This window comes from Corvus brachyrhynchos, unplaced genomic scaffold (genome assembly GCF_000691975.1).
Source record: "Corvus brachyrhynchos isolate BGI_N302 unplaced genomic scaffold, ASM69197v1 scaffold444, whole genome shotgun sequence".
In the NCBI taxonomy this organism is placed as follows: domain Eukaryota; kingdom Metazoa; phylum Chordata; class Aves; order Passeriformes; family Corvidae; genus Corvus; species Corvus brachyrhynchos.
This window is the reverse complement of record NW_008237886.1, coordinates 40,323-62,718: the sequence shown is the minus strand read 5'-3', so window position 1 is coordinate 62,718 and position 22,396 is coordinate 40,323. Positions and strand designations below refer to the sequence as shown.

Here is a 22,396-nt window from a genome sequence, read left to right as displayed (position 1 = left end):
GTTCACTCCAACTGAAAGCCCCTGGAGACCACACTGGGGAGCTGAGAAGGGATTCACCTGTTCCTGCAACAGATGGGATCCTGTTGAATCAGCACTTTCCAAGCAAAGGGCATCAGTCAGAAAACCTTTCTCCAGACCTTAAACTGCATCTGCTGTTTGTTTATTTTAGAATAGGTTTTTCATGAGGGCCCAGATTCTCACTCTTACACTAAGTTAGTACACCTGCTCAATTAAAAGATAGACTCTGCTGCTTCTTTAAAAGCAAAAATTCATTTCTCTTTTCTTGCCATGGAAAAACACCACTGTAAGAGCTTCAAGTTGTGACTGATGAGCGCTAAGGTTGTTTGTGAACACAGTCCTCTCAAATATAGATAGGGCCACAGTTTCAGGAGGTGTGTTTGTGTGCTCTCAGAAGCAGACAGTAAATAACAACAGTCTCTGGATACCTGTGCCAAGTGACAGGAACAGGGGTGATAAATAGCCACTTTCTCTTCTTGTTTCTTTAGAAATTAGTTCTCAAGACTGTTATGATATTCCACGAACGTTTCCGAATGACAGATCTAATTCATTGGAGGGCTTCCATAACCACTTTGTAAGTATGACTTGATCTGATGAGAGGCAGCAGTGACAGTGCTTGAATGCTCTTTGTTCCTGAGTAACAAAGCAAGCTGTGCAGTGTTTGTGATTTTTCAGTTTCAATAGAATATATTAATCTGAGTAGATTAGGTTAAAAGACTCATATGATTCACAGCTGATTGCATAACTTATTTTGTTAAAGGAAATATATGTTAATTCTAGAAAAACAGAAGCATGTTGACAGTGGGAAGTGTTTCAAGTGAAGAACTAGATGAAAATTATGTCCCAATGAATCCCAACTCTCCTCCACGACAGCATTCCAGCAGCTTCACTGAACCCATCCAGGAAACAAACTATGTACCAATGATACCAGGCACGTTTGATTTTCCATTATTTGGAAAGCAAGTCCCTCCTCCTGCTCACATGGGTTTCAGGTCCAGCCCAAAAACCCCTCCCAGACGGTCGGTACCTGCTGCAGAATGTGAGCCACCGCCCGTGGATCGGAACCTCAAACCAGACAGAAAAGGTGAGGAAAATGTCCAAGAGAAGCTAATTTTTATCATCTAAGAAAATAACATAGCTCTCTCAACTTCTGATTAGTGGCAAATGATCATGTTTTTAGAAATTATTTGGCAAATGATTTTTATCCCATGAGATAACCAAATCACAGGGGAGCCCTAGGAGTATTTTTAACATTATTAAAACATCACAATAACAATGCCAAATAAAGGCATAAGGTTAGATTTTATTGCTGTAGTTACTAATGAAAAAATGTCACTGAATTCCTAAGATTCAGAAGTGTCTCCTTATATATAGAAGACACTCGTGATGCAGAGAGAGAATACAAAGCATTGGGTAGAACACAAATTTATGGCCATAACAATGCTTGGTACAGGATCAGTACACACACTCATTTTAGAGGGCCCCTTCAAATCTATTCTAAAAAAGTAATCTCTTGGATCTGGTGCATAATGTGTTTATTTTACCTTAAAATAAGGGTTATTTGGGTCACCAGACTTCTTAAGGAACCAAGGCAATTGGGTTGCAATGTGTCTATGAGAGATACTTGTATAGAGAATCTCTAATAAATAGATTGGATTTTCCAGTTTCTCTAAAATGTTTTATCAGCCATCTTACTAGAAATACAGGGAAATGCTTAAAGAACTTGTTTCCCTACTAAGTTATTGAGACAAGATAACTTACTTTCTTGTAGAAGAGGGAACTAAAGAACATTAGGTCAAATGTGTGCCCTATTTTGCATTTGAGTAAGTCCTATGTTTAATCTTATGTACTTGAAAAAATTAGTATTTACATTGAGAATGACTGACTTCATTGTGGGAAAGTGTGATGGCAAATATCCAGATGGTCCAAAATATTTGCTAACTAAACCTTTAAATTAGTATTTTTACCACTAAGTGAAAACAGCCTGTAATTAAGGAAAATAGAGTATCACTGTGATAGACGAGCGGTGTGAAATGGAAAGTACCAAGTCTCATTCTGCCTGTCCATCTTCAAAAAGTGAGGCATGGCCTTTTTTAAGACTTTTGGCTCTCTGCTTGTGTTTAATTGTTTCTGTGTTACCAGACAGCAGTTTTGCTCAGTTCTTAAGAAATACTGGACAGGAACAGATTGATGGAAGTTGATACTGGAAAACATTCTCAGAATAAACTGAACTGAACTGATTTAAAATATTTTCCCAGACTGGCTAGTTTGTGTATTTTACTGATAAAATGTTTGACCTTCAAAAGTAATAAATGTATGTTTTGAAAAGCATCTAACTTTTGCTGTTGGCAGCGCAAAGCCACCGCACAGATGTCTGCTGGGGCAGCATCGTTGCTCTTGCATCTTTCTTTTTGGAACTGAATTAGTGTTTCACATTCAGAAAGTGGCATGTAAGACTCCTGCTTTGCTCCCGTCCTCAAATGCTTTACAGCTAGAAAGACGTATCTAATACCAGGGGAAGGACTTTTAGATGTGCTAACATACCTTCTAATGAGTGTAGAGTTACTGGGTGAAATCTTTGCCTGTAGACTTTTGGAAGATGTTATCACTGTAAAATAATAGAATTGTTTAATATAATTTACAAGAGAAAGTGATTTTAAAGTAAAACTGTCCCTAAAAGTAAATATTGTATAGTAGATGCTTAGGGGCTGAAAAAAAAAGTTTTGTGAATATCTTGAGCTGCCAAGAATGGTAATGATTCTGATTTATCACTGAGGGTTTGGTCTTAGTAACACACACACACCCCCCCCGCCTCACTCTAATTTTATCAAATGCACCACTGCGAGTTTTCCATTGTTGTGAAGAGCAGATCTGATGACACATCAGGATGGTGATATATTCCCATTTCAGTAGTTGAGATCTCCACACAACTCCTTCCAGATATACCTTTGGGAAAATAAAACTGCAGGTTCCTTTGGATTCAATTAGATAAAGCCTTTGTTTAAGTGGGCCTTTACTTAACTAAAATAAGTGTGTGCTTTATATTCTTCTGCATTGCTTTTTCAGCTTTCAAGTTCTTGTAGCAGCTTCTATTACCAGTTTGTTTCTGCTTATGTAAATGTACTGCAATGCTCTTCTGCTGCAAATTAGTGCACAGAAAGCGTCAGAAAGGCCTGTGTGTTCAATAAACCTTTGGCAGACACAGAAGGGGAGGAAATGGAACATAAAATATTTACCTTCTGGCTATTGCTCCTTTAAATGTTGAGGGGGTTTAATATGCCATTGATTCAAGAACTTCTGTTGAAGACTACCAGTGCTTCTCCCGAAGATTTCTCTAAAGTACTGCAGAGATCAGATGTGTTGGGAGTAAGGTGTTACGAGGGCACATCTCATGTTCTACCAGAAGAAGCTCCTCTATCTTTTTTTTATTGGTTACAGATTGCTGAAAAAACAGTGTTTGCACTGCCTCCAAGCTTTTTGGAAGCTATTAGAAATACCACCACCACCTTTCACATGAGCATTAGCTTTAGCTCAGTCATGTTCTTGTGGGCCAGGGAGGTTTGTTCCATCCAGTGCTAAAAATGCATTTGATAAAGAAATAATGCAGTGAAGCCAGCACATAAAGAAAGGATACACTGCTTTTTGTTGTCAAATGTATGTGTTTAGCACCTCCTCTGTTTTCCTTTTGTTTAAGGGCTTGCTGCTTACAGGCAGTATAGTTCGACAAGGGTAGAAAATGGAAGGCTCAGTGATGGCAGCGTCTCTGTTCTCCCTTTACTGTTCAGTTTTGCCAACCTGAGATGAAACTGAGACTCACCCCCTTCTGGTTGTGCTGTCTTTGAAGAATAACGTGTCAGGCAGCAAGGATCTGGCAGTCTGTCCATCAGCAGTAGTGACTGTACCATGTAAGCTCTTCACAGTTCTGATATAAGCAACTGACACTCAGGATAGTTTATCAAATCATAAATACTCTCCAAATTGTTCAGAATAGTTACAACTATGCAGAAGTATAGAGAAGTCGTGATTCTGACATAGGTAAACTAAATGTAGGTTATAGGTCTAAAATTCCCTGAAGTATGTGGACATTCTTCTGAGGACTTGTGCAGCCCAGCTGTGAGAGCCTTAGGCTCTTTGATGTCCCCAGTCTGTTTCTTTTTCCACTGGTCTCTAGGAGAGCTTGGTTTCAGAAAATGGGTTAAAAAGTAATAATGAGTAAAAATATCTACAGCCTTGAGATTACAATACAGATTTGTGTAGTTTCATTTCTCTAGCTCACAGCTGCTTCTGTAAATATGGGGAGCTTCCAGTACTTTCTGGAAGTCTTGAAAGTAATTTCAAAACATAGTGTTGGCCTCCTGCCCCAATAACTTGAATCAAAGCACTTTCTTTTTTCTTTAGAGAAGCATACCAAAAGGTAAGTGATGTATTGCTTGGGACAAAACAGAGAGTGTTTGGCAGATGCTTTTCTGCATTCACCTGTAATTGAATGACAAAAATAATCTCTTTTTTAGTTTGGTTTTTTTCAGGGTGCTGTTTCTTTAGTTACATAGGACCATTGGCTATATTAATTTTTGTATTTCTGCTTTTTGGCTGCTTTAGCTTGCCACAGTTGCATGGATGCTAAATTGTAAGTGTGTTTGCTGGTAAAAGGCTTCAAGCAGAAAAAAATATTGCATCCACCCATGCAGCTGGGTCTTACTCCCTGAATTGTTCAAAGACAGTGACTGGTTCTGACACAGAACAAAAGTGACTTTTGTTGTGATGGTGACACACCTTCCTCAAAATACTGTTTGTCCAAGAAGGAGCAGTACAATTAAAGGTGCCCAAATGCAGCGAGGTGAAGGAAGACTCCCTAGACAGACAAGGCAGCAAAGAACAACCAGGTTCTCTTTTCAAGGGAAAAGTTCGTGGTCAAAAATAAAACTAAAAAGGTGTGAATTGTTTTTTACCGGCCAGGAGGAAGCATTTCAATGATGCAGCATTTGAGAGATGGGTGTGTCTGTGAACCTCTGGGCGTGACAGTGACCCCCTCCTGCCCCAGGATTTGTTTCCATGGCTAGGGCAGAGGGGTATCTCATCTTAAAACAAGACTTTAAGACCAAACAACTACAAAACCAGTTTGTTGGGGTTTTTTAAATAACTGTTTAGGAGCCATCCAGAACAAGTCCTTATAGCTATATAACACCATCCCATCTGTAAGGTTGAAATCTCTTAAGAAACATGTGCTTGTCATCTTGACTGATAAAATACAGTTTTTCAATATCTGAACCAAAGTGTAAAGTCAACAATGGAATTGGTGATGGGGGAGTTTACTTCCTCAGAATCTCAGTTTGATGCCCAACTTATATTTAATCAGTAACTTCTTTCTTCCGTGTCATAGCACGTTTCTACCAAAGTGGGTTTTTTAAGGTTCTGAAAAGAAATACATGAACAGTGGGCATATGGCTGAATTAACAATTCATGGCCATGATGGAATAAAAATCAAAAGTTAAATCTCATTCATTTGAATATAATATATGAATGGAATGAATGAATGAATGAATAAATATAAATGTCATTTTTGTAAATTTTTTGATCAATAATACTTAAAAGCACTTTTTGGGAGAGTTCTGTTTAGCACAGGTCCTAGTTCAGGGTCATGGGGAGCTGAGATAGAACGATGCCCTCAGGATCACTCAGCAGGTTGCTGACAGAGGCGGTACAGAATTTAGGGTTCCCAGCTGACAGCATGGTACTGTACTTTGCTCCGTTTGTCTTGAATAGCAACTCTATTTGTCCAAATATTGTTAGGGTTTAATCGCATTCAAGATTATTTTGAACAATATTTTCAGTCCTAGTTTTGGGTGGGGCAGCACAGATTATTTTGCTGATAGAAAAAATAACCAATAGTTAATGTAGTGCATTTGAACTTTTTTTTTTTTTAAGGCTTATGTTTCAACAAAAGTATATCAGCATCTAATCTGAGAGGCTTCCTAAAACTTAAGTCCACATGATTGCCTTTAAAAGAGACCGCTGCTGCTTGGCCCTTGGTAATTTTCAGCCCAGCATGTGGTAAACTTGGATTTAGAGGCAGTGAGTGATGCACACATTTCTTTTCATGCCAAGAAAATACCCAGTTGCAGCTTGAAAACAAGAAAACAAACAAACAAAAGAAACCAAGGGAGAGGAAGAAAATTCTCATGGAGTTGGAAATCGTGATTGTTTTTAAAAATGTTAAAAATCTTATCTGGTTGTTTCTCTCATAGTTTTTTTCTCATTTAATATGTTAAAAGACATAATTTGTGTGGTTAAACCACAAATACGTGGACTGCTTCTAAAAATGTGGCTGTATCTTTGCCACCACTCCTCATGAGCATCTCCCAAATGGATTAACTTCACAGAGAATTCCAGTTTTCTTTATAAAAGAGCCCAGGCCCACTTTGAAAAGGTAATTGTGTACAGAGCCTTCCCATGGCAGGAAGCACCTGCCACATTCTGGTCCCCATAGGACCCACTGTGATGCTTCTGGATGACTGGAATAATCTCCCATTGTTGCAGTGTAGCATGGTGCTCTACAAATCCCAGGCAAAGTAGGTAGTTGTTAAGGAAATTAAAAACCCTCATTAATCATGAAGGTTGTTATAAATAGCCTGATGAACAGTTTCCTTGTTAGGCACTCAAACATGTAAATATTTAAGTTGGACACTGTGAATATATTGCATGTCCTGATACAGCAGGAGCAGCACGCCATCCTTAAATAAAACTTCAGAGAAACACTTAGAGCATTTGTGACAGCGGGAGCTGACAGTTCTTTTAAAACAATAAAAATTAGGAGCTGGCAACACTGCAATGTTCTACACTATCATCATTGTCTTGCATATTCTTTAATAAAGGTTCACTTATGTCCTGAGGCTTTAGGACAAGTAGGCATTGAAAATATGAGAATGGTGATTTCAATCTGCAGCAAGAACTGAATTAAAGATCTGTTGAAAAAGAAATTGTAATTTTTGCGATGACTTTTCTGAATAGAAGTATTGTTCATTTTGCTTTTAAGAAATCCATGCATTTAATCTTCTATTCTGTCTTGGAAGCTACACCCCTTGTTCGTTCCATTTACGAATTTTAAAAAATTAAGCTTTTGGGGACTGTTTAGGTGCTTCCTCAGAGTTCCTAAAGCAAGTTGAGTACAAAATTATTGATTTTTTTTTTCTTCTTTGTCCTCCACAAGCTCCCATTTAGCTGAAAATTACGCTTCCTCCATGCCTGTACTAAATTACTTGTACAAGTCTAGTTTTTCTTAATGGCTTTAAATGAAGTTTACATAACTCCTTGCTGTGATGCACCAGTCCTTAACTTGCAGCTGTGATTTGTCTTCCAAAACTTTGAAACAACAAATAATTTCAATAAAGATTTCATTTGGATGGCTGTATCACAGCTGCAGAGGAAGCTGCGCTTTGCTGGACACAATGATTGTAACAAAATTAAACATACCAGTTTTCTGAAGACAAACTGCAATACTTCTATACTAGTACTAGGGATGATTAGGGTTAGGGATTAGGGCTAGGGATTTTTTTTTTTAAGTAACTTTAAACTCCAAAGATATGAGGTAGAGCAGGAACAAGAGAACATGGGTAATAATGCTCTATTTTTATTTCTCTTCATAAAATTTTTCTTTTCTTTGCTGTGTCATCAGTTTTTTCAAGAAGACATAGTTTTTGATGCCCGTATTATCATGCTTATCCATTGGTTTTTAACAGGCTTAATGTTAAGTTTTACTTTTCTGGTGAATAATTTAAATTCAGTTATTTTTTCTGTGTTTTGTTTTTGAAGTCTGTTGGACTTCACGAATCTTAGTGCAGCATTAAACTGCTAATCAATAAACGCTCCAGAACACTGTACTTTGGTTTTAAAACAGTCTTTGTTATTGAATGCTTTCAGTTCATCATGCTTTGGGGGCTTTTAAAATACAGACATCTAGAGTTACTCACAAATTAGAGCAGTTAAATAGTATTTTGATGATTAATAGCTTTGGTATTCTCTGAGTAGTTTTATGGCATTTGCCAAATATTTTAGGAATACCAGTGAACTTTAGCTGTCAGATCCAGTTGGGCTTCTTCATAATCAGGTATTTTTTCCAAATTCATTCTTAATTTCTGGAGCATTCAAAGTACCAGTTCTCTGTAAAAAGTTATTTTGAGGCGATAAAGATGTCTAAGAAGACTGGAGAGCCTCTCTTTATGTGACTGCTTTTTATATTTCATAACATTGAAGAATAAGTTGATTTCAGTTTGTTTTTATTGTTCTGAAGAGACTATAGTTATCAGCATCCATGCCTTATCACCAACCAGAACAAAGCACATTATTGATATTCCTATTTGTTGGTGGATATTAGTATGGAAATCCAATTGAATGTTGTATAACTAAATACATGTTTCTAATTAGAAGTACCTTGGCAGGAAACAGTCTTACAAAAACAGAGATGAAAAAGCAAATTCAGGATATTTGTAGAGCTCTGTGTTGAAGACCATGTACTCGGGAATCAGGGTTCACTGGGGTGAGGAAGAGAAGGAAAGCAGGAGTTTATTCTGCAGAATTGAAAAGCAAATAGTAAACCCTGTGGGAGTAAACCAGTGAGTTTCAGCCTTGTTTTTCAAGGAAAAATCTACAGTGATTCTGAGTATGGGAATTCTTGGACCTCAGTGCAAAATTCAGTTCCATCTAATTACGAAGAAAAGGGAGCAATATGTGTATTTTGTTAATGGAAACAAGAAACTGCTGTTAGTTATTTCTCACCGAAAGCACTTTTGTGTGGATGCAGGGCATTTATGTGGCTTGTTTTTCCTTTTGCTCTCCTCCTCCTATCCCAAGCACAGCACTGCTTTAGCATTCCTACATCTGATCTCCTTGTCTCATGAGGATTAGTCCTGTTGGCCAGGAAGCAGCATTAGCAGATCATGCATTTCTCAAATTTTATGTCACGTTAGTATATTTACCTTAAAACTGTAAGCCCTAAATAGCTGGTATTTAAACAGAAGAGTTGGCCTCTTTTGTGAGTATGTTTGCAATTTCCTGACGTGAAATCCTGTGCCAGCAAGCCATGGAGCAAGCATCCAGTCAGGAAAGAAGTGTCCTTAACAGAAATCATGTTTAGTTCTGGTGTTTCAAAGCAGTAGCCTGAGAACAAATGAATCTCTTCAGCATTATGTCCTCAAAACCAAAAACATTAGGACCCACCTACACTGATGCAGGAATTTACTGCAGTGGGACAACTTTTCTCCCCCCCAATATTATATTCCAAGTGTTTTATGGAAAACAACAAGAGCCGATGCAGAAACCAAAAAGGTTTTACAGTTTAAAGTGTTGTTTGAAACAAACTCCAACACGTGAAATGGACCCTTCTCCCAGTGACTTCACAGACAAAGGCGGCATTGACGTGCCCCAAATGTCAGGAGCAGAATTCGTGCATCTGAGTGCACTCCAGTGCCACAGCCATGATCGCTTGCAGTGCCTGGCAGTTTGTACAAACAGCCATTTGTTAGAAAAATAGACTTCATTAGTGATTTTTCAGCTCAGAGTGCCCTTGTACAATCTGATAGAATGTGCAGAAGCTGAGCTTCTCTCTCATGGCTGTAGCATTTTGCATTTCACAGGTGGTGACTTGACTGAACAGTGAAAACATCTAATTTTCACTTCTTGTTTGGTTGGTTTCACTTGACATAATTTATTTCGGTTTTTTTTCCTGTGTAGGTTTGCATCCAGTGGTGCCACAACATTTATTTCCTTTTCAGTTAGAAAAAAAATAAAATTGCATAAATGACACCTTTTTTTTTTCCTTTACCCAGATTTATCCTTCCCAGAATAGGTGTGTAAGTTAAAAGTATTATATTTTGTGAGATGAGGTAAATCTGGGCCTGTGGGAACCACAGGAAATGTGTTCCTCAGTATTGCTGACATTGGAATGCTGTATGGAGCCAGCTCTCCATAGAGCCCTACTGTCACTACACCGATTTGAAGAACAGCCCCGTGACACGTTACCTTTAGTGAGTATTTGTGGATAGAACAGATGTGGGAGACCAGTGTGCTGTACAGGTGGGAAGCACTTTCCCCTCCGTATTTTATTTAGTTTGTTGCTTTTCAGAGACACAGGGGTGTGCCCTTGGGGAAAATTGTCTTTTGAAGTCAGCAAGGGATATTATTAAGGACTTTCAGTGCCCTGGCTCATGTCGCTTTATCTTCTTAAAGGGGAAAAAACAGGGTGAAAGAATTCTGCGCTTACACAAATATGTAACCTCAGATTTGTGATTTTGATCCCCCCCTCCTCTTTTCCTTTGCCTGGTGCCAGGTCTTTCCTGTTGCACAGTATAAGCTCCTCAACAGAGATTAGGCCTTTTGGTTTTTTGTTTTGTAGGGAGAAAAAAGAAAACACCCTGCACAAATATTTTAATTCTCTGTGACGCATTAAACTCGAGATATTACATTATCCGGGCTGGTTGGTAACAGCAAGCTGTTTTGCCACCGAATTTATTGAGGTTGAACAGTCTTCCAGCAGCAAGAGATGAAAGCTCAGTGAGTTTTGTATGTTCTTGTCTGATGCAGAAGTTTTAAAGGGACTTGTATTTATTTTTATAGCTCTTCTGAAAATCTCAAAGTAGCTGGTAAGTGCTAAATTAAGTGTGAAGCAGTTGGTTACATAATATCCACGTTTTACAAATGGGGCTAATCCCAGTTCAGGAAGGTTGGCTGCACTAGACCATGTAGCATCATTAACAGAAGGAGAAATAATGAGTCACAGCCCTGAGTTCCTTGAGTTTATCTCTGTATTATGGGTTTCAGGCACTTCAGTCTGTTTGGTTATAAGAGCAGAGGTTATTAATAAAAAAATAATTTCATTAACTGTTACCTCTCCTAGTTTTCTCACTGTGCTTACTATCTGTGCTTTTACATCAGTGCATATTAATTTGAGTTGTATTGGGCCAGATTTCTTTTAAATCAGATTATAAAACTGTGAAATACAAAATTACTATGATCAGGTAATGATATTCAAATCAAATTGTCCTTAATAAAAAGTGTTTGAATTTGAACTTCTACATTTGTTCAATCCATTTTAAGATCCTGGTCTTTTTAAATAGGCAGGCTTTTATCAGAGAGTTATAGGCAAGGGACTTAAGAATATTGGATCAGCTCAGAACTGAGTACACCAACATGCTGGCTCGTGCTTTTGACTTGGCTCCAGTGAGAAATACTTCGTGTTCCACTTCACAATCTGTGTCTTTGGTCAGCATTGCCCAACTGCTCACTCTTCATCAGCACATTGAGCCATTTAAAGGAGCATCTGATTTTGAAATTGGAAAAGAACTGTCTATGTAAAAATAATTTCATGTCCTTTTCTTTTTAAGGCAGTTGCTATGCAGCACTACTAATGAATAAATAAATTTTATCTTACCTGCATGGTCTCTCAGAAGCACTATGTAGAAGTTAAGATACAGAACAAAACCTCTGTATTTACCTTTCTTGTTGTTACTTGATTATTCCCAATACTTCAGTGATAACAGTAATAGAGCATTTCATATGCAAAGCCCTTGGGGTAGAGATTTGCAAACTTCTGGTGTTTGTTGCCAAATTTATTTTTTACAAAGTATTCTCACCCATTGCTGGGAGTACCAGCCCACACCTGAGTCTGTACCAGTCCTTTTCCATTTTGTGCTGTAGGGCAACTTTCTAACATAATCAGACTTAAACTATTCATTTGGTTTATTCATATAGCTTCTTGGTGTACCACTTGAAGGCACTTGCCTTTTTTAATGCTAACACTTCGTCAGGTAGACTTTAATGAAAGCTTAGGGCTATTAGACATTATTGATCACGTTTATTTGAAATAGATGGTGTGACCTTGCAGTGTTTGGTCAAGCTGGCTAAAGAACATCCTTGTTGAGAGGGGATTTGCATTGCTGTCTGTAGGGGGGTGATTGGTATTTTATGCCAGGGTCATTTCTGGTGGAGGTTGGGTTGTGCCTTGGTAGGGGGGCAGGCTGGAAACTCAGGAAGAAAATCCCACTGTATCTGCAGGATCAGAGTAGTGGGGTTTGGTACAGACAGATGGAGACCTCTGGGGAACAAGTTTAACAAATGCACTGTGGAAAAAGATTCTTGGGGCATCTCAAGTGGGAGATGCACAGTAGATAGAAGACCTACCAAGAGTACCATGGGAGTAGAGACTCCCAAGAGTCATTATTTCCAAAGTAATTTTGTGCTAAGGAGGATTTAATTTCTCTGAGGGTACTTCAGCTTGTATCTGAAACATGACTGTTCTCCTTTCATGCTAGGTATTCCTCAAATATGCATTTTTAATTTTTTTAAATGAAACCAGTTAGTAGTAACAATCAGTTACAATATTTGTTGATGCACTTTTTAGCCTTTTTGTACACCTTTTACACTTGCCTCCAATATATTTATTACTTGCATGCAGTGTTTTCTTTGTTTCTGGTTTGGTGCTTAAGCCCTTAGTGTGAGCCCCAGCTAGACTGTAAAATTTCCTTCAGCAGCTTGCTTATGCTTGTGGCATTAACCTTTCTGCAGGGGGTTGTGATGTTTATTTACAAAATTCCAGTTTTCCACTTATAAATAGAATATTATTAAGAGAGTCTTCTTTTTGCCAATTAGGTCAAAGTCCTAAAATTTTAAGACCTAAACCACATGGTTTAGAGCGAACTGATTCACAAACCATAGGTGACTTTACTACAAGAAGAAAGGGTATGTACTTTAGCACTGTATGTATATGGAGCTTTATAAAAATAAGTGATGCAAAAATTAAGAGAACTGTTATTTTAGAGTAACTTTAATTCTGGCATATTCTTTTCTGTTATAGTCTAAGGTCATGGATGCATTTTCCATGCCAAGCAACCAGTTTCCTATATAAGGAATTAAAAACTTTCTGGCTTGAACAGTGCATGGAAACTTTTCTTTGATATTAACATGGGTGTTCTGATCTCTTAAGTTGTAGCTGTTCGTATTTTGGATTGGCTTTTGTCTGTTGATTTAGAAGCAAGTATATAATAACTTGTAAATTGTACATAATAACTCTTAAGTTACTTGAAATAACTTTTGTTAGGCAATAACCTGAAATCAGAGTTCACTTAGGTCTCCTGAAATGAAGCAAAATATTGATCCTCTGATCATATACTAGTACAGACATCTATTTATGTATATTAACAAGGATTGCAATTAATTTGATGGGCTTTATTGAAGGTGCTGATTTGGTGCCTTATATAGTTACAAGAAGTAGAGAAGATTATGAACAATGTTAAAAATCTCTCAGAAATATCACTGATCCTTACCTTTGGTTTTAAAGCCCACTGCAACTGGATGAAATATTTTTGCTGATTTTGGTGGGCTTTGGACAAAGTCCTGGCTCTGTCTCTGCTTCAGCAGTACCTTGCCCACTGTTTATCCCTGCCAGGTAGTCTCAGACCTTTACAGAGGACTTGAGCCAAGCTGACCAATTTTTGTGTCAGTCATGCTTTATCATCTTGCCTATGTCACATTCAGTTCTGTCACTACATGCCTGACTCTTGATCTTAGTGAACCTGCCAAGAGGCAGAAAACTCATGGTGGCAAGGGGCAGGAGAGAAAGTGCTGTTTTTATGATGACATTACATTTTGTTTTCTAAAAACGGTTTTAGGGAGGATAAAGTTGACAGAAGTTTGACTCCGTGATATTTTTTTCCACAAGTCTTTCTATACTTTTTTTTTTTTTCCTAATGTTTAATAGGGGTGAGACATATAAGCTGGAAGGAGGGATAATGTGTTTCTTGCTAATAGTCTATTTGTGGTTCTGTTCTGAAAATGGAATTTAAAAATGGCCCTTTTTTTGAGAGCAGTGTTAGCTGTCATGAGTGGCACATTGCTCTGCTCGGCTGTGGATGAGCACTGAAGTGAGCCAGGCTCTTCCTGCTGTTGGCTTATTTCTCACTTTTGCAGACTTAGGCTTAGCTGCAGGTTCTAGCTCCAAGGTTAGCTGTGAAACCTCACCAGTGAGGGCACATGTACACAGCGAGGACAGAGTTAGCATTATAACAACTGGCGCTGAGCCAAGAAAAGTCCTCAGAGCTGGCTCTGCTGAAACAGCCCATCAGCTCTGCCCTGGCCTTGCCACTCAACAAGTCATCCCAGCAGAACGAGGACAGAACACGATGCTGCCACTTTCAGAATCTCTTTTCAAAACAGAATTACTACGTACCAGTATATGCAGCAAATTCAGAAATTGCAGTGGGTTTTTTTAATATTATATCTTAATTTTTTTAATTGATGTGTCTTTTCATTACCTTGAAAGATTAAAAGCATAAGTTAATATATCATGTCTTTCTGAAAATGGAACAGTGTCTCCTTTTCCTTACTCCTTTTCCTTACTAATATTTACTATTTGAAAGATAGAGGTTTTTCTGTACTTAGGCTGTGAAAAGCTATTAAATTTAAGTTTGTTTAGGAATGTTCTGTGCTTTAAGATTGTCTGTTTCTTACATAGCAAAACCAGCTCCACTAGAAATAAAACCTCTGCCTGAATGGGAAGAATTACAAGCCCCAGTCAGATCTCCTATCACCAGAAGCTTTGCACGAGAGTAAGTTTCTTGGCTTTTCCTCATTCAGATTAATCATTTTTGTTGACTAGAGTGTTACTAAATGTGTGTACATCTGCATCATATTTTTAGCTTGAAGTTTCCTTTGGAAATGTGTGCATATGTGTGTGCGTGTGTGTATCTGTATATGGAAATAAAGTGTGTCCGTGTGAATTTTTATTTTGTGATGTTAAATATAAGGGATTGTTTATAACCAAAAAATGTGACACTTTAGTAAACTTGAATGAGAATTTCAGCTCTAATATGCTTATTTTTGTTGTTTACCAGGAGGTTTAAGATATTCGAGATGTATTGTTTGTAAAATAATTCCTGGTAATTAGCTCCTCCAGGTTTCCCGTGTCTCCCAGACCGGATTCAGTTCATAGCACAACTTCCAGCAGTGACTCGCACGACAGTGAAGAGAATTATGTATCCATGAACCCAAATCAGTCCACTGAAGACCCAGTATGTAAAATCTACGTCTTAACTATTCTCTTCCTGTGCAGTCCTTACTTTAAAATCATGCAAACACAGATCCTTCACTCAACATCACTCCCTTTATACTTCTAGATCAACAGAATGGTAAAAAAATCTCCATGGCAAAGCTGTAATTTTGATAGGATTTCACTGAAGAGCATAAAGAGAATGGTTGATATACATATCTATTGTATAAAACAGTTCAGGACATGACTTTTTTTCCACCTCTTTCCTAGAATTTGTCCCTTCTTTGTAATTCCTTGTCCTTGGGCCATGCACCAGTTCAGTATTATGACATAAAGGGAAATAAACTGTCCTAGGACCTCTGAGACATGCTTAAAAAGGCTGTATTAAAAGGACATCTTCCAAGAAATGTAGAAGGAACAGGGGGAAAAAAGGATTGATGCTTGTTGTATACATTCTACAAAAACTGAACCATGTGTATTTTATTAGGCTTCTTTCAAAGAAGAGGATAGAAGGAGTCTTTGTGTATTGACTGTCTGTATTTTTTCCCCTTTGGGGAAGAATTTTCTCAGATAATGGAGCTTCAGATACTCAGCATGGAGTGCAGCTAGTTAAGAAAAGTTAATGATGCACACTGTGGTTTTTCTCTGGTGAGGGGAAGGAGAGAGAGAAAAAGAAGACCCCATAGCAGTAGTTTTAAGGAAGACAACAGCAGTAGACCTAGGCCTAAACTAAAATGTGGTTTAGAATATGCATAAAACACCGGAGGAAAACCTGTGTCTTGAGCTCAGCTTTTTGTCCAGTATAGAATCATAGAATGGTTTGGATTGGAAGGGACCTTAAAAATCATCTTGTTCCAGCCTCCCATGCCATGGGCAGGGTCACCTTCTACTAGACTGGGTTGTTCAAAGCCCCATCCAGCCTGTTCAGTGCATTCACATGTTTGGGTTCTTTGTAGGGAACACAGCAGCATTTTTCATCTTTAAATCGTTTATGTGAGACCTTCTTTGGGGAGGGCCTGTCTAGCACCTTTTTTGTTCTGTTTGTGTGTCTGCCTTCTTATATGGCATGTGCTGGCCCATCTCACTGCCCCTGAGCTCCCCTCTCACAATGCTGTTCGCTTCCCTGTCCCCTGCTGCTCTGGATCCCCTCCCAGTCTCCTTCAGTGTCCCTGCCCCCCAGCTCACCACTGCTGCCTCTGGATGCCGCATCCCAGGTCCCTCTTGTGCCGTTCCCTGCGGGAGCTCTGGTGGGGTGCAGGCCCCGGAGCCTGCAGAGCGCCCCAAGCTGTGCCTTGTGCCGTCCCTGACAGTGCAGTTGTGCTTCCCAGGGGAAAGGCACCAGGCATGGGGGAGCTGCTGATGCTAAATCTTATCTTGCAAGGGCCATTGGTAAGTAATGGGTGGTGTCCTGTTCCACAGGTGCAAGAAACATCCCATTTTACACCAGGGATTAGCCCCACCCGTGCCCACGGTTCTCCCTGCACAGTTCAACTCACAGGTTTCTGTTGATTCTTACGGCTGTTCCAGGGGCTTAACTTCCATGCCAAGGTGGTACAATTAATACCCCAGCTCATAAATATCTTCTGTTTGCTTACACTGCTCCTTCTTTAAGGTCGTTCTACAGATTTCCTTTTGGTTTCATTTGCTTTTATTTAAAGTTTCTGTTTCCTAATGCATATGTTCTGCCTGCCTAGTTTGTTTGAAATAACAGATTATTTTTTGTTTAAAGAGTAACAGCGTTTTAAATTTATGTTGGAAACATTGATATGGAATCTGATTTTTGTGTGTTTAATATGCAGAAATTTGTTCAGTGAATTTGAGCAACAAAAATGAACTTCATATCAGTTGTTTGTGTTTGTCCTTGTTACCACTTCATATTAAATGAGTTGGACAATACAGATATAATGGATAACTTCAATTTAAAAAGCCCAGCTCACTGAGCTTTAACCCATTAAATACTTTATTTCCTAAAGAACCAGAACATTTCCAGATATCTCACAGCCTTTGTTTTAAAATCTGACAATTAAATAGACTTTCTGAGAACTTGTATTTGTTCAAACTCTAATCTTAGCAAGGAGTCCGTATTTCTTCATCTTTTTCTGTCATCAGCTATGAAGCATCTTGTTTGGACGTGTCATACTTCTGTTTTATTTAATAAAATCAGCAATATTGTGCTTTTTCTTTCAAGTTGCTCTCAGCCTTACCCTTCTGTCTTTCCTTCTGCCCTCCTCTTCATTTTTTGCTGACTGCTGCCCTCTGTCTTCCTGTTTTTTCTTTATCTTTTAGAGAAGAGTCCTTCTATTGTACTGTTCCTATAACACCTGTTAAGAGGGAGGGATCAGGCTGGGAGAGGACAGAGGAGGTGAGGTTGTAAAAGTCTGGGCTAATTGAAATTTAGGTACATACAATGCAACTTCAGTTCAGGCAGCACCACACATATTTTCCAAAGTTTAAATATTTTGGTCTTGTCAATTGAACAATACTCTGATTTTCAGCTTAACCATAATGACTTTTGAATGAAATGTGAAAGTTTCATTTGAAGCTTTGCCGCTACTGTAAAGCTGAAATTATTTTAGGTATTTAACAACAATTTAACAAAATAAAAATGTTTGTGCTTAAGTAATGCTAAATTTGAGATATGACAACTACATTTAGAAAGAACGAAACATGCTCTGTTCTTATTTCTTGATATGAAGGGGACATTAAGTGGAAGGCACAGATGGGTTTGGTGGCAACCTTAAATCTGGGGGGTGGTCTTTGGGTTTTTTCTTCCCACTGGCTTTTGACTCTGTCCCGGTTTTGACATAGAATGTATCCCCTTGCCATACAGGGTCAATGAAATTTGCATGATTTAAGTGATTGCAAGAGTGTCAGTCATTTCCTTAACGTTTTACATTTTGGCAGTTTATAGTAAGGATATTTGATAATGAGGACCACTAGTTGCACATTTGTAGCTGAGGTTGTTTATATTATGATTGCAGAATTTGTTTGGAAGCAACAGCCTTGATGGAGGAAGCAGTCCTATGGTAAAACCTAAAGGAGATAAACAAGTGGAATATTTAGATCTGGACCTAGATTCGGGAAAGTCTACCCCACCTCGTAAGGTAAGCAGATGTTCAGCTCTTGCAGTGCTGCCATCAGGAGGTCAAAATTGCCTTCAGCAAGATCATCTTAATGGTCATTTCTCAAATGGGTGTTGGACCTTTCAGAGAAACCTGTGCTTGTTCTGTACCTGTTTGGGACACCTACTTGCTCTTTTGTTGTTAGTTTATTTGAACTTGTTTCTCACTGTTCCCAGAAAAAGAGCAGTGGCTCGGGCAGCAGCGTGGCAGACGAGAGGGTTGATTACGTTGTGGTGGACCAGCAGAAAACGCTGGCCCTGAAGAGCACGCGGGAGGCGTGGACTGATGGCAGACAGTCTACGGAGTCCGAGACGTCCACGAAAAGTGTGAAGTGAAAACACTGCCTTGTCTTCAAAAAACGGAAAGAAGCAAATTTTGAAGAATCACAGAACCACAATGGCAGTGTTGTTCGGCTGTACAGTACCTGATTCCCCAGGGTGGGAATCAGTTCTTCACCGAATAGGATGGAAGCCAAAGGACACTTTGAATATATCAAAGGAACTTTAAGATCATGAATTGGCTCTGTGGTGTCTGGAAAAATCACCGCCTGTAAATAACATGTAAAATAATATCACTTAGCTTTCAGAAAACCTTTTGTTCTGTAGTTAACACATTTGTAGTATTACTATGTTTATGCACTTTTTCAGTTACAATGTTGGTTCAGGTATTCCCAGTTAATGTACCTTAATGCCTAATTCATCTGGAGAATTCTTTTTTCCTTACACTACTATTCCTTACAATGTTAGGTTAATTAAGCTACATGTAGATATGGAAATTAATATTTGAACTTAATTTTACCAACTCAAAATTGATTTTGCAGAAATACTTTCACAATTGAATAATCTACTTGAAATGCCAAGAGACGACCGTTAGTTACATACTTGTTTATATTTAATACACACAAGATTATTTGGAAGTCTACAGGTTACCTTCCTAACAAAAAATTGCTGTGAGTTAATAATAATGAACTGTACTGGGTTTAGACCTAAAATCCTGGCTTATATGTTAGTTGTTAGTGATGGAACTTCTATTGTATTTTATTAATGACAGTGTTCTGTGTTCAATGGGTGAAGATTCTGCAGGGTGGGATCTTACACTTTCAAAGACTGAATAATTAAATGTCAAGTAAGCCTGCAAACCACTGATGGCATGCAGTAATATTGTGATCTCACACTTATTAACAAAAAATAACCTTTATATTATTTACAGAAGGTAGAGTATATAAATCAGGTACGTACCAAGCACTGTTGTGCTAATACACTGATCAGGTTTAGACAATGAGCTTTACTTTTGTACTGTTTAGAAGTTCTAATGTCAGTTTTCAGTTCAACATTAATGGGACAGTTTGACATTCACTTTTTGTAGTACTAGCAAAATACTGTGATTTTGAATTAGACATTAATTCAAATGAAAATACTATGTTTTGACACCATAGTGCCCTTCTTATGAGCTCTATTTTACTTTAATCTCCTGCTTGGCCTTATATTTAAATCCCTATGCAACTGATATTTTATATCTCTGTTTTTAAAAATTAGATAATATACCTAAGTGATCCCCTTGTAAACCACTTGTTGCTCTTTCCTGGTACAGGATTTTAAGCTCTGTATACTGTGATCCTTTATTTTACTATGCCAGTTCCAAATAATAATCTGCCTTGGTTTAGAAACATTTTTTGTTATTTGGAAGAAGATAGAGTTCTTTAAATACATGAATGAGCTAGGTCAAGATAGAAAACTTACTAACACTTTTATTTTATACGAACGCCCTCAAGTAAGTGGTTGGTTTCATTTTCCTGCCCCATTGTCTTATTTTGTCTAGATCATTTAAAAGTTGAGCATAAAGCTGTATTGTTTTCTGGCATGTTGGCCTTCGTACTGTGCCTAATCTACCATCGGTTGTTTCTCTCCCCTCACAGCCACAATCTACAGTATGTAAATTATCTTATTCTTAACAAAGGTTCTTTTTAAATTAGTAATATTTTGATGCTTTGAATGTTCATTTTAAAAAAGAAACTAAACACAATGCATTTTGAGGTGAATTTTAAATAAATCAAGTTGTTCGGTTTTGATGTGTAAACTCTGTCCTGTCAAGCAGCAAACGGATGCCAGTGTGTCTGGGAAGGCGCCTGGATACCAACCACACTTTGTCAGAATTGTGGATTACCTCCTAGTACCTCTCAAAAAGCAAATGTATGGCTAGAATAATTTTCAACATGAATCTCTCATTTAAAACCCTGCACCAAAAAGCCAAATAATATGAATTCCCAGTCTTCTGGGAGCCAGGAGCAGTGATGTGCCTGAAAGAATCAGTCTCCTAGGCTGGCCTCTCTTGCTGAGCTAGTGATAGAAGGTGAGTTTGCTCTAAGTTTGCTGATATCAGTCCTTGGTTTACAGATTACACTTACTCTTTCTTCATTTAAAATTTGGCAGGATTCACAACATTAATTGTTATTATGATTGAGAATCCACTCTTAATTTCTAGGCTTCTTCCCTTTCTTTTGTTAAGGAAAACAAGAGTTTCCACACTGTACAGACAGTGAAACATTTTCTAAGCAGCAGTCTACAATTCCTCTTTAATTAGATTTCTAAGCAGTTTTCTCCCCCATACTCCAGTAATACATTTTCTGTACTTACATGCTGTCCACTTTACGTTCAGAATCAGAGGCATGATATTAACTTTTGATGATACATCTCATTTTCACCAGTGAAGCTACAGGGGCTTCACTGTGCAGATCTGTCTGAGCTCTTGGATGGTCCGAGGATGTGAATATAAAATTGAAAATGTGACTACTGAAGTTGGAGGTGGTAGAAAGCAAGCAAAATTGATATTAGCCCTGTGTCACTTCCAGTTACTGGCTTTGCGATAGTACTCTACTTGGAGGGAAGCTGGTGGAAATTCTAATAGATACTGGTGCAGAAATCGTTTGTCAGTGTTGCTTGTCAAGGGTTCTTTTTTCAAATAGGTGAGTTTTTTCTGGTTTCACTCAAACTATATGTATGGTAACTATATGTTACCAGTCGCAGAGACAGTTTTCATTGCTGTATGTGTCATTATAAATTGCAAATATATATGTGCAATATGTCTTACAAATACACAACATCTTGCTCTTAAAAATCAAAAGAAAACTTGGTGCCTTGTGCACTAAGATTGACTTGAGAAGTGATTTGGTATCACTCCATGGTGTGATCTGAACATTTCATTATCTGGTAAGTTCCAATGGCCACACTTTTACACACTGTGACACAATCACTATTACGTCATGAAGTGCAGGTGCAAACACGGCTGCTCTGTTCCACTAAAACTTTGTAATGAGACATTGAAAAAGGTGAAAATGTGATCATTAGTCTTTTTTCTTTACTGAGATTTGTATTTATGCAAAAAAATAATAATCCATTCATGTATGACAGTTGTGACTTAGTGCCACACTTAGGGAGTACAGACAAATTACATTATGGCTGTTTTGATTAAGTAATTGAGAATTCATCGCTCCTTGTAGCTAATTAGGGAGTGATGGGCACCTCTGTAGCTTTCACAGTGCACCAAGAGCCAAGCAAGATTTTTATCACAGTGAAATTTAAGTTTAGCTATTACTGCAGCAGTAAATTTTTATGTGTGTGTGTGTGTATATATATATATATATATATATACACATGTATATGTAGTAGTCTTGCAAAAGTACTTTGGAAACTTAGCAGCCCTGGACCAAACTTCCATTCCCTCCTTAGCTTTAGAGGTTCGTGTCATGAAAAGTGAATGGATGTTTATTTGCTCAAGGAGAAGGTATTGCCATACAATATCAGCATGCAATTTGGACAGCAATAGTGTCACTTCATCTGTTGAAATATTTCACACCTGTAGTTCTTAAGAAGCTCAGCACTGTCCACAGGTGAACTTAAATTTGGAGATTATCCTTCATATTTCCTACATCTGCTCTTGGTCTCTGCGTATTGCACCAAACTGCTTCTCAAAGGTTCATTTCTTGTTGTTTTATTACTTGGGGTACTAATATGGCCTGGGACCACAAAAAAAAGGTACTTGTCTAGCAAGGAGTGTAATAAGTGTTCCACAAAAACATTGTGTTGATTGGGTGTAGATGAACCAAATCCCAAGCAATGAGATTTCTGGCTTTTTGCCTTAATTGAACAAATATTTTGAGTTCAGCTCTCAACCTGACAAGGTGGAGAGTGGGATAAAAAGAAAAGGTGTTGAGAGGGTTATGAAC

The 22,396-nt window shown here is 38.1% G+C and overlaps 1 protein-coding gene across 7 annotated transcripts in view; it reads left to right on the top strand.

Moving 5' to 3' along the window:
* GAB1 (GRB2 associated binding protein 1) overlaps nucleotides 1-20,250 on the top strand; it is a 67,444-nt gene extending 47,194 nt beyond the window's left edge. For 3 of the 7 annotated variants that reach the window (XM_017732647.1, XM_017732654.1, XM_017732653.1), the window contains exons 5-11: nucleotides 507-592; nucleotides 799-1,102; nucleotides 12,658-12,747; nucleotides 14,519-14,612; nucleotides 14,951-15,074; nucleotides 18,034-18,156; nucleotides 18,351-20,250. In XM_017732647.1, the coding sequence (XP_017588136.1) occupies nucleotides 507-592; nucleotides 799-1,102; nucleotides 12,658-12,747; nucleotides 14,519-14,612; nucleotides 14,951-15,074; nucleotides 18,034-18,156; nucleotides 18,351-18,509 (980 nt within the window). In that variant the 3' untranslated portion in view covers nucleotides 18,510-20,250. Of the gene's footprint in view, nucleotides 1-506; nucleotides 593-798; nucleotides 1,103-12,657; nucleotides 12,748-14,518; nucleotides 14,613-14,950; nucleotides 15,075-16,471; nucleotides 16,601-17,338; nucleotides 17,415-18,033; nucleotides 18,157-18,350 lie in introns of those variants that run through there. The other 4 variants (XM_017732650.1, XM_017732648.1, XM_017732651.1 and 1 more) reach the window with 4 other exon arrangements.
* The last annotated feature ends 2,146 nt before the right edge of the window (nucleotides 20,251-22,396 follow it).